The sequence below is a fragment of the Charadrius vociferus genome, unplaced genomic scaffold (genome assembly GCF_000708025.1).
Source record: "Charadrius vociferus isolate BGI_N301 unplaced genomic scaffold, ASM70802v2 scaffold213, whole genome shotgun sequence".
NCBI classification, from domain to species: domain Eukaryota; kingdom Metazoa; phylum Chordata; class Aves; order Charadriiformes; family Charadriidae; genus Charadrius; species Charadrius vociferus.
The window spans coordinates 4,466,015-4,480,083 of NW_009647828.1; the positions used below are offsets into that span (position 1 = coordinate 4,466,015).

The window sequence follows — 14,069 nt, forward strand, 5'->3', positions numbered from 1 at the left end:
GAGCAGTTCATGCTCTTTAGACTCACCTGTCAGAAATCAGAAGTACTTGCAAACCCCAGCCAAGGCTGCTGTCAGACTTTTCCAACTTTTTTTCATACTACGTGGGTTTTCATCCCTCCAGACAGAATTTCCTCAGCCTCTCCACCCACGAAAAGCATCCCAAAGCATGGCAAGGACCAAGGAACCAGAAGGGCACGTACAGCAGCGAGAAACCAACTCTCTTCCTGAGCCAGCCTCCCAGAATTTCAGGTCTCAGCCCAGAGCGTCGCAGCACCCAAAGGAAAGCACTGCAACGCTCTCAGCTTCATGTTTGCTGAGCAGCTTTCTATCGTCTCCACTAACGGGCCCCTCTATATGTCCCAAGCACAAGCAAGGCGTTGGGTTTGGGTCCCCTTTCCCTATAGCCAGCAGAACATCCCCAGGCCCAGGAGTGCAGGGGACCACAGGCTGTGCCAGAGCCACCAGCGAATGTCACTAGATGGCGGCAACGCCTTGCATCCACGGAGGAGATGCACAAACTCCTCGGGGGAGCCTTGCTCTGCTTGCACCCAGCCTTTCCCACCCTCGCACAGGTCCCTCCGCTTTTTTGGGCCACGGACACCCAGCCATCCCACTGGGATTTCAAGCAACAGCCAGGAAACACCTCTCCCAAAAGCCCATTTTGGAGCTGAGGAAGAGGAGGCAGGGGCAACGTCCTGCAGCAGGATGTCAGGCTGTGAAGGTGGGTGGGTTGAGCGAACACAAGCACTCATTGAGGTAGGAAAGAGGTTGTTCATGTTCACCCCATCTTCTCCGTGAGATCCGTCCTGGGGTTTTATCACCCTCCTTCCAGCCTGGTCCCTCCTCTCCTGGGGGTCTCTGGAGCCTACCCCCAGGGAGAGACTGGGAAAACGGCACATGGAAAGACCCCAACTCACACTCAGGACCAGAACACACCAAATTTGATTAAAAAAAAAAAAAATCACATAAGCCTAGAAAGCAGAAAAATCTCCCCCTTGTCTCCCAGTCCTGTCTCTGCCCATGAGCTGGCTGGTGTCTGCAAACCATACACAAACAAAAGTTTTCAGACCTATCAGAGACCCAAGCAATGCCAAACAGGTCCAGTAAGTGGGTGATAAGGATGTTCGGGGTTTTACAGTGCCACTTACTACCCCGTACAAGGTACATCACAGTGGGAAACATCTTATGTTGTCTGAGAAAAAATATATAAGCTTGTTGCTGGGGATGAATGAAGGAGTTATGTGTCCCCCTCTTCTCTGGTGCACAGAAGCATGAACTTTCACAGAGAAAACAAGAAAATTCCAGGTAAAAACTGTAAGGTTTTGGCCAGAAATCAAAGTATCTTAGTCCTGCCTTTCTCAGAGGCACACCCACACATCAGTGAGGTTCAGGGACCCATAGTAGGAAGGGGGCTAGGAAGTTTGCAGAGTGTGTCTGCAGCTGCACAGGCAGATGCACACCCATAATAATTTGTCTGAACCTCATGTCGAGGAGATATAAGGCAGAAATGTAAATTATAAATGAATTAAAGTGTGTGAAGCTGCCCCTTTCTTATGGTGAATGTGGCTCTTCTTCCCTCTTTCTAAAACTGCTATGAATTACAGGTATCTCAGCTGACATGAGGTAGGACTTCCAAGTGGGTCAACACCTCTTCTCACCTACAAATGAGCACACATATGCTTTTCCACCTTCACTTCTGGTGATTTTGCAGAGCAAGGAGCTGCCAGCGCATCAGCCCTTTCCCCATGGCTGGGGGGTCACCATGAGGAGTTTCACAACAGGCTCAAGGACATCTGTGTTGTGGTTTGGGTCTTGTAGACCAAAGTGCAGGACCCACTCATAAAGGCAGAGCAGAAAGGGAGCGCGAGGATGGGATTGTGCAATGCTGGCTCCCGTGGTGGAACACTGAAGACACTATTACCTGAAGAGGGTTGTGCAATCTGGTCCTACTACACCAAAGATTATATTAAACACCACAGCCAAATTTTATCTCAAAATCTGCAATCCCATAGGATATGTGGTCTGTGGCCACCCACCAGGGACTTGACAAGGAAGATGCTGCGGAGGCTGAGCAGTTACAACATGTTTGCTTTATCAGCTTTTTCAGGTGACTTTGGGAAAGTCACTCAGTCCTTGTGCACTCTATCATGTATAAAACAGGGATACCTGTGCTCAGGGAGGTGGTTTGACTGTAGCAAGCACAGCAGCAGCACCAAGCAGTACATGCACAGGGGCAATCCTGGACTTTGTCCACATCTCTGGCCTTGCTGGCACCATGGTGATTTCCCATGGAGCGTCTCTCTGGCCATGAACCTGGTGAAAACTCAGGTACTCTCAGACCCCATACAACCTCTCACTCTGCCCTCCTCGTGGCAGGGTCATGCCTCAGTACTAAGCACCTGCATTGTGCATCCCTCTTGTGTCATTGCTTTCCCCAGCCTAGGAGCACCATCTGCCAAGGGAGGTCATCTTAAGGGCTTTTGTTTGGACTTTCATTTATTTTAAATATAAACTGTGGTTATATGTTTGGCTCAGAGAGGGACAGGAACACTGATCTTTGGCACAGAGCATCTTCACATTCACTCTGGAGCAGTGAAGATACCAGGATGATGGTCACCCCAGAGTGTGAGGCTCCTTTAGATATTATGGGTATATAGGACACCAAATCAATTATTTTGACAGTGTTATTACATTTATGAAAAGGCATTTCGGGGAATGGGACATTCATATAGTGCATGTGTGTGGTAAAATGGGTTGTACATCAGGACCCACGTGCAAGTTGTAGGGCACGCAGATGGACAGGCACCTACTCATGCCTGTATGGGCCTGAGTACCTCTCCTTGACTACAACCCACTGTGAGAAGTCATTAAGTTAGCCACTGTGCTTGATAAATCAGGATCAAGAAGAGCATAGGCTAGCTGAAGAGGCGAGCACAGGCCCAGAGCCACAGCCAGGTGCCCCTCCAGGACTAGAGTTCATCTGATCCTCTGTAGGCACTTGGAGGCTGTTGCTCTTTGCATCCCAACATGCAGGTTACACTTGGTCAGACGAAGGTTTGCTTATCCCCACTATGTCTCAGGGGCTCTACATGTGCCTGGAACAGATGGAAACATCTGCACTGCAGACACATTTTCATTGGTTAAATGTTCACTGGTTCTGCCTTGGTGGACTCTTCCACACCTCCCTCCTTCGAGAACATTAACTGCTAATGGCTCCACTTCTTTCCCAACACTTTCTTTCCCTGTTCTGTCACAAACTAAGTCCATAAGCAACAAGCACCATTCTCAGCCCTGACTCCATACGCTGGGTGGTGGAATGGACGATAGACTTATCCCACCAAAGGCCAAGATGCAAGGGCAATACATGCCCTCTGAGGGCTTGAGTAGGGGCCCGTGTGCCTGGAGAGAGGCAACAGCACTGCACGGCAGATGTTTGAGGCAAGACAGTGGGACGTGAGTGGCACAGCCAGCAGCTTTATTCCTGCAATAAGGCAGGACCCCAACGGCAAAGGCGAGCTCTTCTGGAAGCTCTGCTCCCCAGGTCATCATTGGCAAGCAAAGCTAAAGCAGTGACAGGTCTCACGCTACCAGGGAAATGGCTGCCTTGCCCTTGGAGAAGCAATGCAGAGCCTTTGCTCCCTTTGGGACCTTTGTAATAAGATGACAAGGGCTGAGGGCTGCCCTTCACTGAATTTCGGCATTAATGGAAAGCTTTATCAAGTGTCAGCACTCTGTACAAGCTGCCGCTTTGGCCAGTCTTATCAAGGCTCTGATAATGGCATATCTAATCTAAACCAATATGAAGGGGCGCTTGCATGTCTGCGGCTTGGAAGTTACAGCTTGGAGGCAGCCAGCCTCCAGGATACTACCCCAGCCATTTAAAAAAAGATAAAAAGCTGGGAAAGGTACTACATTTCATCTCAGTGCTGTCTTAGTAACGCAGCAGAGTGAAAACATATTGAAAACCAACAGGGACAAAAGAGTTCACAGAAGCAGCAGCACCTTTTCCCATCCCATCCAACCTTTCAAAGCAATGCAGCCATGTGGCCTGCTGAAGAAACCTTTGTTCCTCAAAGTTAAAAATAGTCAGATCAAAGATGTGAAAACTGTGCAGCAGACCAAGTTCCCAGGTACAAGCACAGCAGAAATAGGGATGACCCAAGCAATAATATGGTTTGAGACAGAGGGAAGCCCACCAGGGGAACTGTGATTGGCAAGCTTGTGACCAAGCTCTTCAAAAAATGGCTAGGGGGTGTCCAACTGGACCTGCATTGGAGAAATCTGTGACTAAAACAGCAAAAGCCCTGGCTTGTAACCTTTCACACTTGGGCTAAGAAAATCCTAGCGTAGAGCCCAGTCCCAGGTTCCCAAAGTACTGCAGTGAAACCAAAGGCTTCACAAAGTCTGGGGAGTCACTGGTGGGATAGAAAAGAAGAGCAAGAGAGGAGATAGAGGCGAGGTGCATGAAGACATTCCCAGACCTCCACAAGGCTGCCAGGTACCCCGTCATGGGCTACAGCAAAGTGCCTCTCCCCACACAGTGCCCCAGCTGTAAAGTCCTTTTCAGAGTTCAGACCTTAAATCAAAGTTTTAGTTCAGACTGAAGGAGGCAGAGAAGGACTTTTGCTGCAGAAGCCCTGATACTTAAAATCCTGTTCCCCACCATAAAGTCCAAACCGTCAAGAAACAGCGCACATAGGAGAGTTGTTTCCCAGTGCCCTGGCAGACACTGAGTGAAAGTGGGAGCCAGGAACAGGAATCCCAGGGAAGGGTTGAGGGAAGGTGATAACAGCCTGCAACTACTCCAAGGGCAGTTACAGAGATGATGGGACCAAACTCTTCTTGGTTACGGCATATATTATAATGTGAGGCACCAGCCACAAATTGCACTTTGGGACATTTGGCTTCAGCACCTCTTCTTCAAGAGGTGGGTAGTGCAGACTCAGGATGGGTACCCAGAGAGGCAGAAGGGGTGGGGTTTGAGATTTGGCCAAAGCCATGCCTAAGCTGATTTGGTGCTGGTGATGTTATTGCTTTGAGCAGGAGGTTGAACCAGAGACCTTGAGAGGACCCTCCCAACTGGCTTTTCTCCCGTTCATCACCTTGGGACACAGAGCATTCGGATACCTCCATGGCTAGGAGGAAGCTGAGAAATTGTTCATGTCCATATCTTTGATTCAGGTGCAAAAAGCAGAAATGGGACACTTGTGTCCTTTTTTTCTGACAAGATTCTAAGATCCTGTGCTTTATTTTCAAAGCAATTTAAACATGGAAGTACCTGTTGGCTTCCCGCAAGAAGCAGCCTCCTCCATAATTTTTGAAAATGATCCACACATTTTCTCTTTCTACAAACGAGGTTCAGGTTTTAGGGTATGGATTTAGTTTTAATCAAATGGTCACCTGATGCGGCCTTGTGTTAATGAAACTCAGGTGCATTTTCTTGGCCATAGAAAGTTAAAGTGATGTTATGTTTTAAGAGATCCTGTATTCTGGCGGGGAGATGTAAAAGTATTCTGAACTTTGCTATTGAGATTAAGTTTATCTCACCTGGCGTTTGCTCAGCAGACCTGGCTAGATAATAATTACCCTGGCCAAATTTAATTCAGTAAGGGTTTCTTCCTTTTTTAATAAGAATTTCTGCATGTCTTTACTAGGGGAAATAAAAGAACATCAGTCCAGCAGAATATTTTCAGACAAAACAAAGAGGTTTTATTTTTAATAAATGATCAAAAATCCTTTGGTTGCATTTCCAAACCTGCTAGCAGTGATCCAGAGTTAACATTTATCCAATACACCAAAGCTGGGAGCATAGACATATTATATCTCTCCACAGTAAGTGAGAAGAGGAGAGGATACCTGCAGAAAACAACTTGGGTCCCAAGTGGGGTGAATTCTCTCATGAGTTGCCCATTTCTGCCAACTACTAAGAGAGTCCTGAACAATTATATTCTCCGTTTAACATTTGGTGGGCAACATCCAGACCTTAGGAGCCTGGCCTGCCCAGGGGGAGTTCTCACCCAATTTCTGGTGGTTCAGCTGCTCAGATTAAGCATAATAACCATTTAATAGTTTGTGGGACAAAACGTGGTGGGCTTTTTCAAATCCTATCTTAGGCTCAGGTCTCATTAGCTTGGTGGTTGTATCTCCTTTCAAGCTGGCATAGGTGTCCCAGGGAGATTGTGGGCCTGGGAAGTCTGCAGTGACTGAGATGGGGGGTCAGGGAAAATACCAGGCGCTCTTTCAAGCACCTAATATTGGATTCATCTTGGCTAATATGAAATACTTACAAACGCCCTAGTCATGTGGGCTTCTTTTGGACAGGCTGGAGGGGGATAGGAAGCCCTGGGACACTACTCATGATGTGTTTCTCCTATTTCTCTCATTCAGTTCATCTACACATTAGCTCAGAGGTAGTCATTGCACTGCACATGGCTGGGGTTACCTGAGAAAGGTCTCTCCCTACCGAATTAGTGTCCACTGCTTCTCCCTAGCCTGCACACAGAAATAGGTGACAACTAGGCATCCACCCTGACAGTGGGATGTGGTCAGATGTGGCCAGTCTGGGAGTACACCTCACTGAAAATGAATGAAAAACACAACTCCAGGCTGCTCCGGTTGACGATGGTGGGGGAAAAATGAGCTGTGCAGAGCTGAAGCTTTCTGGTGGTGATCACCCCACAGTGCATCGGGAGTGCTGGGCTCCGAAATGAGTCAGATGATAGAAAAATATTCAGGTGTTTTTTCAAGTCTGAATCTCTCTCCCCATCATGCAAAGAGAGGGGACCTAATTTGCCTACAGGAGCAGCCAGACGTCCAGGGCATGAATGTGTAGGAGGCACTTGTGCTTCCAGGTGGCCCATGGCTGGAGGACATTGCCTGGCAGGACACAGGGAGCTGCCAGCTGCAGCTGCTGCCAGAACCTGACTGGAGAGGTCAGTCACCACTGTCCCCATGAAGAAGACACTGAAAAGGGACCTGTGGCAGCACAGCCCCACGTGACCCTGGGGTATTCACCCAAGGCGGGGGAAAAAATGAAATGCAATTCATAAGGTGACATCATTCCTGGTGGGAAGCAGGGGATAAAAAGGAAAAAAGCTGAAAAGCTGTTTGAAGAAATTGCTGAATCAACCCCCCATGAGCGCTCTCTGAACCCGCCGGGCCCCTGCTGCAGCACAGAGGGATGATCTCCACCATGGACTCACCCACCGCCCGCCCCACCAGCAGACACTGCCTGTACTAATTAACCAGAAACTGAGGCTGTATCTAGCCCGGCTAGCGTCACTGTTCACCACTGCAGCGCAGAGAGTGGAGGAGGGCAGCTGCGGAGGGCTCTGGCAGCATCTCCAAATTGGAAGGAGACAGATTTTTTTCATGCTTATCCGTGATTTCACTTTAAAAAAGGTCAAAGATGCTGTGAGAAGGCAGAATGGAAGAATTGCAGAGGAGAAGGCATGTGAGTGAAAAGGGGGGAAATCCCTCAGCTGGTGACTTTGGGAGGAAAGAGGAATCTGCTGGGGCGGAGGATGAGACGGGAGTAAGAAGCTGAGCCTGGGAATCCAGACCCAGAGGATGGATGCTCAGACGCTGTGCAGCAACCTGGGGTGCTCAGCCACAGGGATCACACTGGGACTGGAGGCCAGCCCTGAATCCTGCATTGGAGGAAGGAATCGGGATCAGCTTGGAGGCTGCTGCTGGCCCTACTTCTGATGAAGCATTTGGGAGAAAAGCAGATCCGAGGGCTGGGATGCTCTGTCAGTACATGAGTGACTGTGGATCCTCTGGGGAAAGGAGAGGAAAGGGGGTCTTAGTGGTGGTTCCTGGCAATAGCCTTGGTTGATCACTAATGGCACCAGTCCATCTATCTGCACAAAACCCCTTTCTGGAGACAAGGCCATAGTGATGGAGTCTGAGTTAAACTGCAGTCTTCAGGATGGGCCAGTTCAAGCCCAGGATTTGATTGTGAGTTGTGTTTTTGCCTTAGGGGATGATGATGATGATTTTGTGACCCCAGGGGACACCATAATCTTTCACCATTTTCTCCTCTTCCAGATGTGCACTTCCAGACTACAAACTCATTAGATGATTTGGCTTATTCATCTGATAATTAAACTCTTTGCTTTTTTTTTTTTTTTGTTATCATTTGTTTATGGATGCCACGTTGCTACCTCCATAAAATGGGTTTATGGGATTTTCCCTGCCCCCACGTTGTAAATCAAGGTCCGTAAAATGTAGAGCAATTTATCACTGAACATTGCCCAGTTTTATGTTAATGTTTGAACATGGCCATAAAAGAATTACATCATTTTACCTCTGACCAACTTTTAGGGCAAAAGGACCTTATAAAACCAAGCTCTGCTCACTAGCAAGGCACCTTCTCTTGTGTTGGGTGCACAGAGAACCTTTCCATCATGAGCTTCACTGGAAAGTATGAACTCCAGTCCCAGGAAAATTTTGAGCCTTTTATGAAAGCCCTCGGTAAGTGCTTGCATGCGCTGTGTGCTGCTTTGCCTCTGCAGATCTCACTAATATTTGGGAGTCCAACTGTGCTGATGTGCTGATGATGTACATTGAAAACATCTTTCAGATTTCCTATTTCTGTCTGTCATCTTGCAGTTGTATTTGTGTGTGGTTTTTAAACGTGTGTGCGTGGGGATGTGATCTTAGAATAGAAAGCACCTCTCTGGCTGGTGGCTGGAGGTCAAGAGATGCTGAGTGAAATTATATGGCTTCAAGGAAAACAATCCCAGCAGTCCTTGCAGCCATGGGCCAGCGCGGCACTGCTGCACACGTGTGCTAAGCCAGCAGGACCTTGGTGGCTTAGGGCAACTGCAGATCTGCCCCATCAGGCTGCGAAATTTAAGGGTGAGCAGGACATTGCTCAGCCTACCGTGATGCTGCTCAGTGATGCTGCAAAGCCCCAGATTCCACCATTCATCAGAAGAATAGTAGTCGGATTGTTTAAATGCCTAATGATGAATGTGGGTAGCTAGATTTCCACCAGTGTCCATGCCAGGGAACGTGCTTCTGTAGGGATTCAGGGGCTTTGCACTACTTCTGCTGTCAGGTCACCTTCAGGCTTTGAGAAAAGACTTTAGTGAGATAGTTCTGAGGGACTCTGAATCTCATAAAAAACCCACTTGGTTCCCTCCTTCTGCCTTGCTCATTCCATTTTCTCTGCTTGCCTCTCAGTGAAGGAAGGAAAAGAGGGTTTCTTCTTTCCCTCTGATGCTTGGCCAGGGAGGTAGCTGTTCTGCTCCCAGCCAAGTCGGTGGGACAAGGGAGAAGTCTAGTTCCCGCGCAAACCAAGAATGATAGCATTTGTTGTTCTTCCTCCCGAACATACTCAGGGCCATGTGAGGCTTTTCCACACTAGAATAGAAATCCTACCAGCTGTGGGTCCCCAAATCCCACCATGTTCATTTGGCAGCAGCAATCTACCCACCGATGGCTCCAAGGTCTACCTAACGTCTCTTGTTCCTGGGCAGGGCTTCCTGATGACCAGATCCAGAAGGGCAAGGACATCAAGAGCATCTCGGAAATCGTGCAGGATGGGAAAAAGTTCAAGATTACCGTGACCACTGGCTCCAAAGTGCTGCACAACGAGTTCACTATTGGGGAGGAGTGCGAGATGGAGATGCTGACAGGAGAGAAAGTCAAGGTCAGTGATCAGCTCCTCTTCTGCCAGGGCTGTGGGGGCCCAGGGACATTAAATTTCCTTTCTAGCCATCTCCCCTGCACTTGGGACAAAGGGGACCAGATGTTAGAGCTGACAGAGGACAAAGACCTGGGTAATTCCCCAGCCTGGTTCTGTCTCTTACAATTTGCATGCATAATTTAATATAATGGGAAGGGACTAATTGCTGAAACCAAGTCTGTAGATGTGACACTCACTGCCCTGCTCCCTGCAGGTCCTCAGCAAGTCTCTTAGGGACACATGTCTGAAAATGATGGTTTATTTCTGAACCACATTGCTGAGAAACTCAGTTCCCATGTCCACTCTTCACTTTTACAAAACAAGCTTCCCAACCAGCACTTCTGCAGATAAAGCCTTGCATTTCTAAAGCTATTTTAATAGCCAGTTTGGAAAACACTGGAAGCCAGCGTTTTAATAGCCCATTAGGAAAAGGAGGATAGAGATGCTTTTGTGAATTTTTCTGACAGCAAAAGATCTGAAAGATTTGAGGTGGAAAAGGGTTGACTTTCTGTCATGTTGCAACCTTCGTTTTGTTGACTTAAAGGTGGCACAGGAAAGTCAGCCAACGAATCATAAACCAATAAAGCCACCAAAGTGGCTGTTAGCTTCTCTGCTCGCATTTTCCACTGCTTCTGTTTACAGTGGGTGAGATGATTGGGCAAGGTGAGAATTTATCACCCTTGAAACTGGGTCAGCTCCCATTCCGGCACGTTAGTTTCCAATGGTTCATAAAATGTCAAGACAGCGTCAGTGACAAATATTGCCTCTCACGTCTACCTCAGGAGAAGATGATATTGCAGGGACTTTTGAAAGCAGGAGGGATGATCACCAAAGAAATGCCCCAGTGAATTAGGCTCTGAGATTTGTACCGGCTGTATCACGATTTCCAGCATCACTGAAGTCCTATGTACATAAACTAGGGGAAAATGGCTATTAGAAGAGTTTTACTCTCTGTAAATCAGCAGCTCAAGGGCAGATGGACATGTCTTATGGCTGGACAGACAGATGAACAGAAATTTTTTTTATGGGTTAATTATTTGAGTAATTTCAATGAACAGTGATAGCTGCCCTGGGGTGCTGGTGTTGTCTGTAGCCTTTTTAGATGTGCAGCTCCTGCGGGGCAGAGACTCAGCAGACGCGCCTGGTCCTCTGAGAGCTTTCCAGCCATGACTGAGTTTCTGAAAGCTCCTTAAATAGTTTCCCACCTTGACCAAGACTCCCCCCCAGCCTCACATTGTCACCTAGCTCCCTGTTACCCCAGCCCAAAGGAGGCTGCTGCAGCAATGACGTGCAATATGAGGGTGGTGGAGAGGAGACAACATGGCATGCCCTGGGCCCAGCTCACGTGGCTCTGCAGTCCTCTCCCTGGAGGCGTGCAGCTCCTCTTGGTCTGGGTGTTGCATGAGGAGCTGCCCCAAGGAGCACCATGGCTGCATGGACATACCAGCATTTGCAGGGTGAAGAGCCTTCCTTCTCCTCCAAAACTCCCCATCCCTGCCCCATCCCTGGAAGTGTTTAAGGCCCAGCTGGATGGGGCTTTGAGCAACATGGTCTAGTGGAAGGTGTCCCTGCCCGTGGCAGGGGGGTTGGAACTAGATGATCTTCAAGGTCCCTCCCAACTCTAACCATTCTATGATTCTATGAAAACTCACGTGTTGGTGTGATGCCAAGGAGTGCCAAGGATCCCTGCTCTGACATCTAACAGTGCAGGAGCCGTGAGTGAGTCTCAATTTGAAGGGGAGAGAGGTAGGTACAGCAGCAAAATCACATCCCTGTAGAGGCCAAAGTAAACATTGATACCCTTGTTGTGATGTAGTGACCACCAGCACAACGCTTTTTCCTCCTCCTCCCAGGAAAGCCCAAATCACCAAGGGAACAGCTTGCTCCAAAGTGCTTGCAGAGGGGATGGTGGCAACTCAGAAAATCACCAGGGGAATCACGGAATCACCAGCTTGCTCCAAAGAGCTTGCAGAGGGGATGGTGGCAACTCAGTACAGAAGGAGAAAACCAAAATGGAGGGGTTGAGATGGTCTCTAGCAATAACATGAATGCCTCTGTCTCCTCCTACCAGGCTACTGTTCAGATGGAAGGTAACAACAAACTGATCGCAAACCTGAAAGGGCTGAAATCCGTCACCGAACTCAATGGAGACACCATCACCAATGTAAGTGTAGAAGAGAGGGGCAATGGCCAGAGTTATGGCACCTACAGCTACCTTCAGGGTTCTGGCCCTACAAAGCCTATAGAGATGCTGGGAACCTTAGAGAGGTGCTGGAGAATGAGCACATGCTTGCACTTAAGCTCTGTAGCCAAAGCTGGTCAGTTGGCTGGGCACTGAAGACAGTTTTTCAGTATAGTCTGGTCCAAAAATTACTCTTTAAAACTCTAATAGGCATTTTTGATCAAAGTTTCATGCAATGAGGGCATGTTCTCACCCACCCAGAAGTATATGTCTGTGGCTGGGCCTGGCACTTTTAAAGAAGAGAGGTGCAGCAGACTGACACCAGTAGAGGGATGCCAGATTATCCCTACCTGCTTTGGAGTATTCATGAAGACACCCAAAGCTTTAGTAATTCAGTTTATAGGAGACAGACTGAGAATCAGTCCTGTTTTGATTTGCAAGATCAGATCCTTTCCAAGTAGAGTTTGTAGCCAAGTGCCGTGAAAAGCTAATGCTTTCCATTTGCATTTCAGACGATGACCATGGGAGACCTCACCTACAAGAGAATCAGCAAGAGAATCTAGAGACTCTGCACACGGCAATCATTTTACTGTGTAAAATGTGTCCATTAAAGTAAAATTTGTATTAAAGACCTCTTCATTATTATCAGCCTCTTCACTGTTGCTATAAAGAGATGCAAGCCTCCAAAACTCACGCAAGCCCTGGTAGAAATTGGGCAACAGGCTGAGCCAAGGCTGTGCTGGTGTCGGTGAATAGAGCCGGACTAGGGCGCAGGCTCTATAGAGCCACTGAGTGACCCTCTGAGATGTGCTTCATGCTTATGAGCTCTCTTCCAGCCCCTTCCTGGGAACAGGTGCCAGCATCCTGCTGAGGCTGTCCTGGTGGGTTGTGCATCCACAGCTGCCCTGGCTGGGTAGATGGAGGAGCACTGGGCAGGGAGAGGGCTCTGTTCCATTTACTTACAAACATGGTCAAAGTGACCAAAAGGTGATTGGCAGGGCCAAAGGATGGGGAGGTTTAGGTGGGCCTAAGGAAATATCAGTGATCTTGCCTAGGAAGTGGCCTTGGGAAAGCAACCAGCATGGGGGTAGTTCATCCTCACACCTCTGCAACAGGATCCAGCCCTACAGGCTCTGTCCACCCCATTCTCATCTCCTCCCCATCCCTTCCCACCAGCAGCAGGGTCCTGGAGAGCCTGCAGGTGTCCAGTGTGTGTTTTGCCCCAAACCGCACCTGATAAATTAGATTGAACTGGAACTGGACTCTCCTTCCAGGGTGAAATACAGGCTTTCTCTCCTGGCAGGAGATGGGCACTGGTTGTCCAGAGTGCAGACACAGAAAGAGCACCAAAGTCATTTCCCATGCTCTCACTTGGTGCTGCAGGCTGGATGGAGATGCGGTTTTCTGACATACAGAGGAGAGGATACTCTTCCTTAGCTGCCTTTTCCAAGCTCTGTGCTTGGATGATGACTGGGAATCATCTCTGGGAAATGGATATATGGCCAGTGTGATATACCTCGCCAGGATGATGTTCTTACAACCGCTCAAAGCTGATCAGGATGTTAGGAAAACACCACAGGTGGTTCTCCACCTCCTCCTGCAACACCAACGTGTGCCACTAAAGGATCAATTTGTCCTCACGTGCATCTCTCCCATGACTCCTCTCTCCTCAGGGAAGGTTTTCATGTTACAGGTTAACATTGATCCTCATGCTGAGAACTGAACCAATACAGATTGTCACACAGGACATCAGATGGGCACCTCATGGACAAATGGAAGGGCTTAGCTCAACCACACCTAAAGAGCAAATGTTGGTCTCCAGTGAACTCATCTTAGATCTGGAGAAACATCAGCAAAATCGCTGAGAAATGTCAAAGAGGAAAAGCCCTGGGTTTGTTTTCTTGCTACTCTGCTGAGAAGCAGCGAGGAGATTCTTGAACAAACCATTCCTTTTCACCTCTTGGCTGCCACTGAAGGTCTGGAACAAACCAGTTTCATTTTGAGATAGATGGGCAGACAGCAAAGACCTGTTTTTATCTAGAAATCCAACCATTGCCTTTGGACTTTTCCTTAGCTCCACTGGCTGCCCACTGGCAGATGATCCACGGACTATTTCTTTTTTGCTCAGTGCAAAATTGATTAAGCACCTGTCTAAGCTGAACGGCAGGTGCTGAACAGCATCAGAGCCCCCAG

General features: G+C 48.3%; 1 protein-coding gene across 1 annotated transcript; it reads left to right on the forward strand.

Annotated features, from left to right (window-relative positions):
• Positions 1–8,372: 8,372 nt before the first annotated feature.
• Positions 8,373–12,541, forward strand: FABP1 (fatty acid binding protein 1, liver). The gene is made up of 4 exons (XM_009882509.1): positions 8,373–8,475; positions 9,486–9,658; positions 11,766–11,858; positions 12,389–12,541. Exons 1-4 carry the CDS (start codon positions 8,409–8,411, stop codon positions 12,437–12,439), a joined length of 384 nt encoding a protein of 127 aa, XP_009880811.1. The 5' UTR covers positions 8,373–8,408; the 3' UTR covers positions 12,440–12,541.
• Positions 12,542–14,069: the final 1,528 nt, after the last annotated feature.